Source organism: Lissotriton helveticus, chromosome 2_2 (genome assembly GCF_964261635.1).
Source record: "Lissotriton helveticus chromosome 2_2, aLisHel1.1, whole genome shotgun sequence".
Lineage (NCBI taxonomy): Eukaryota > Metazoa > Chordata > Amphibia > Caudata > Salamandridae > Lissotriton > Lissotriton helveticus.
Window position 1 is genome coordinate 385,192,687 of NC_136060.1, and position 4,434 is coordinate 385,197,120.

At 44.9% G+C, this 4,434-nt stretch overlaps 1 protein-coding gene across 1 annotated transcript; it reads right to left on the bottom strand.

Annotated features, from left to right (window-relative positions):
* Positions 1–369: 369 nt before the first annotated feature.
* Positions 370–1,848, bottom strand: LOC144821852 (endogenous retrovirus group PABLB member 1 Env polyprotein-like). The gene has a single exon (XM_078679009.1). It carries the CDS (start codon positions 1,846–1,848, stop codon positions 370–372), a length of 1,479 nt encoding a protein of 492 aa, XP_078535135.1.
* Positions 1,849–4,434: the final 2,586 nt, after the last annotated feature.

The following is a 4,434-nucleotide window of genomic DNA, read 5'->3' on the forward strand; positions in this document are numbered from 1 at the left end:
AAGGAACTGGCCGGGCAGGTTCGGCCTGGGGCAATGGTTCCAGCTTTCCCAGGTCACAGAGAAGTCAATTAAGGTGTACGTGTCCTTTGGAATCGAATTTGGCTGTAGTTATAAGCCTATGTGAGGGCAACTCACAAAATGGCTGCCGTACACAAAATGGAAGTCAAGGGTTCAGGACGAAAATTACGATTTCGAGGTGAAATCGTTACTGGAATAGGACGAAAATGCTTGTACATAGTGTACTAGCCATTCTCGGTCTTTTGATACCAAATTCATCATGCTACAACAAAGTTTATTACACGGGTCCAGAATTTTCAGAACCACAAACCCTCCTTTTGCCCTTACATAGGCAATTAACCTATCCTCATGCTAATCTGAGTCAAGGTCTATATTCCTAAAGTCATTGAGATGTTGCTGTAACATCATCCTAGTACTTAGCTCGTCTCTTGATACAGGTTTCCTTACACATGATGTAGCACAGAGGCCACATATTGCAGGAGGACACTGCACGCACAGACAGACCAGGAAAAGAATGGCTAAGACCATCCCAATGACCATCAGAATTTTCCACCCCCAGGCGGATATCAGTTCCCAGAACCATCCCATTAACGACCAATCTCCTTTATCCACATGAATAGATTCGGAAATCTTATGCAGTTTGGAGATGGCCTGGTACACTGTTGGAGCGTTATCTGGAATGAAAATACAGCAACTCGATTGGATCAATTTACATACCCCACCTCGGTCTGCAAGTATGACATCTAATGTGACCCTGTTCTGAAGGGTCATAAGACGGTCCGACTGAAGCTCAGCAGTCAAGTTACTAAGGGCACTGGCAGTTTCAACTACTGTGGACTCAACCACCATTGTCAATTGCCTTATGTTCCTGCTATTAACCATTGGTCCCCAGAACGGCAGAAAACCCTTTACGAAGTCCCCAAATTCTTGTCCTGCAGTGTCTTCTTTACTCAAGACACCTCTAACTATCCTTGTCTTGTGGTAGTCTGCCGCTGCGGTGTAGGTGGGAGGCAACAGGAACGAAACAAAACATGTGCCCGAAAAGTCAGGGGGCAACCATGTATAGGCTCTATCATGGCAGATGAAATAGGTACCCTTAGCTGCTAAAAATGAAGGGGAAGTCTTAGATGCAAAAACATATGTTTCAGTACAGATACTCTTCCCTAACTCAGCTCTGGGATTCTTGCCATTACCTTGCAGACACAGGTGACCCTGATGGGGTTCAATCCAAATCGGGGAGGATCTCGTAGCTTGCTGTTTCTCACTCAGAGTAGCTCCATATCCGGTCACGTTCCATCCTATGTATACTAGTGTCTCATCTCTCGGGATAGTCTCGTAGGAAATATCTTCCTTAATCATGTCTACTATACCCTTAACTAGAGCACTATTCTTAGGATTGTCTGTTACAGAACGTAGGGGGTAGACTTCATGTGCATAGATGAACACCGTTCTGTATGCCCACACAGAACCATTATGGCTGAATGGCACAACCAGATAGGGAATACCTTTATCCGTTGTGTGAGGCATAAGACCACACACCCAGCAGTTAGTTGTGTTTATTACTAGTTGGTGTTGGTGCAAAAGCTGAACGAAGGAGTTATTAATAAATTCTAACCTTCTAGCGGATTCATGTCCAGGAAGGGGCTGAAAATAATGAGAGGAAACAGTAGGAAGAGGAGGTGTAGGCGATGTAGTGGGTGCAAATGTTACTCGAAAAGAGAATAAAACATATCCAATAAAAAACGTCATTACACTGAATAGAACAAAAATGCATACTATCAGAAAACGTTTCTTGGTTATCATTTCACATATTCTAGCTTTAAAGTTCATAGTTTTGGCAGATCTCTCCATCTCGAAAAACTGCATCCTCTCTAAAATGCTGCTCGCGATGGTAGGTTGTTTCTGCTAAGGAATGCTTCTGTCAGTCTAGTTCAACTCCCTTAGACCAACCAGAACTGTCGACCTAACGTCGTCAGCTGCACCTCAAAGACTTTGGGCAATCGCGACCCTAGCAGCGGAACCCGGATGGTGGTTCGAAAAACAAAAATAAAAAAGTTTCTCAGATGAGAGAGCTGCGCTTTCAAAAATAGCAAAGGAAAGGAATATCTTTTTATGAGTTCGTAGTTCTCGGCCTCAGATTGTATCTTTGCTTTCCAGGTATTGTCTGGTCTTGGAACAAGAGTTCAGGTTCTATAGTGTCCAATCGAACTGACGGTGATACAGCTGGTTGCAAAATATAGTCACTCTCTTTTTTAGTAAGTGTTCCTTTTACACGTGCATCACTGAAAGGCAGAAAACGAGGCACGGTTTCAGTCTCTGAGTCGGCGACACCCTCCTGGACCCACCGGTCGTACGGCAGAGGCAAAGGGATCCTCTTGCAGTGGATCCCGTGGATCCAGTGTTTCTTCCCTTCTACTTGAACGGCTGATCTTGTTGAGAGAAGAACGAGATGAGGGCCGGTCCACCGGGGCTGGTCGTTCTTTGTCCGCTGAAAGTTCTTGACCAGCACCCAGGATCCAGGAACGATCTGATGTCCTGGAGCTTCAGAGACCTGAGGCAGTGTATCATGCACCTGTTGATGTAAAACACGCAATGTAGCCGTCAATTCGTACAAGTAGTCAAGCAAAACAGGGTATTCGATTTCACTGAACTTTGTAGGCCTTGGCACTCCCCATATGTTGGCCGGGCGGCCAAAAACTATCTCGTAAGAACTAAGTCCCACTCGCGAATGCAGAGTCATTCTGGTGGATAGGAGTGCTAGGGGAATAGCGTCAGGTCATTTAAGACCAGAGCTCGCTTGAATTTTGGCCAGTTTTAACTTTAGCGTGCCATTGTAGCATTCTACTAATCCAGCTGTTTGAGGGTGGTTTGCAGCGTGGAATTTCTGCTGTATGCCTAGCCCTTCACATACTTTCTTCATCACACGACCCACAAATTCACTTCCATTGTCACTCCAGACCATTCTCGGCATTCCAAATCTAGGAAAGAACTCTTTCACAAGGGCTTTAGCTGTGGATAAGGCAGTGTTGTCCTTTAGGGGGTAGGCTTCCACCCATCTTGAAAAGGCACAAACAACAACGAGTACGTATTTTAAATTGTTGCACCTTTCCATGTGGATGAAATTAAGCTGCAAAACCTTAAACGGATACGTAGGAGGTGCAAAATGACCAGCTGGAGTTGGGGTTCCCCTACCAGGATTGTATTTCAAGACATACCATGCAATTCTTGACCACATTCTCTGCACACTTAGGAATTCCAGCATTTTGCCATACTGGAGCCAACAACTTACAAATCCCTTTCACACTGATGTGAGCCATTCCATGGGCCATTGTAACCACTGCAAGCACGTATGCATCGGGTAACAACCATCTCTGATGCTCTGACAATTCAATCCAGCAACCATTGGCATCCATTTTACCCGTACTTTCTCTCCACACACTCAACTCTTTCTCTGTAGCTTCAGCTTGGATCGATTTCACACTCTCTATCGTGTCTTCACACATTCCAACGTCACCAATCCATCTTGCAGGGCCTGCAACATACATTCGGCTCATCACATTCCTCGCTGTTTCTTTTGCGATTTCGTCAGCAAATGCATTTCCACGACCAACATCATCAGTCACCTTCTTGTGTGCGCTACATTTCACAATCGCAACTTGCAAGGGCAAAGTAAGTGACTCGAGAAGCTCATTCACGAACTGACCATGCTGTATCTTAGTCAGGAACCCACGTTCTTTCCACAATCGTCCAAAACTGTGAGCCACTCCAAATGCATACTGGCTGTCGGTATAGATAGTCACTTTCATTCCTTTCGACAACACACATGCTCTTGTAAGTGCAATCAACTCTGCTGCTTGAGCTGAATTATGTGGGATACGTGCAGCTTCAACAATTGTATGCAAAGTCGTGACAGCATATGCTGCAGTCGTATCACCATTCGGAAGCTTGAAGCATGAACCATCAACCCACAAGGTACCTTCACACTTTGCAAGAGGAGTGTCCCTAAGATCTATTCTCCCTTTCGTTTCTTCTTCTGTTCTAAGAAAACAATCATGCTGTTCTGAAGCATCTAATTCCTCTACACTCGGCAACAACGTAGCTGGGTTAAGAGTGTTGCATCTTTTTATGTGCACATGACTCGCTAACAATGTCAACTCGTAACCTGACAATCGAGCACCAGTTTAATGCTGTGTCTTGGTTCTGTTTAACAACGTGTCCACTGCATGTGGAACCATCACAATTAACTTGTTATTCATCACTAAACCAGCAGACTGTCGAATAGAAACAGCTGCTGCCGCTGTTGCTCATAAACAACTCGGCAATGCTTTAGCTACCGGATCCAAAGTCGACGAAAAATACGCACATGGACTCTGCTTGTCTCCAAACAACTGTGTCATCACTGAAAATGCACACCCC

Excerpts from the sequence above, each read along its gene's own strand:
- LOC144821852 (XM_078679009.1), bottom strand. The coding sequence starts at position 1,848 with ATGAACTTTAAAGCTAGAATATGTGAAATGATAACCAAGAAACGTTTT.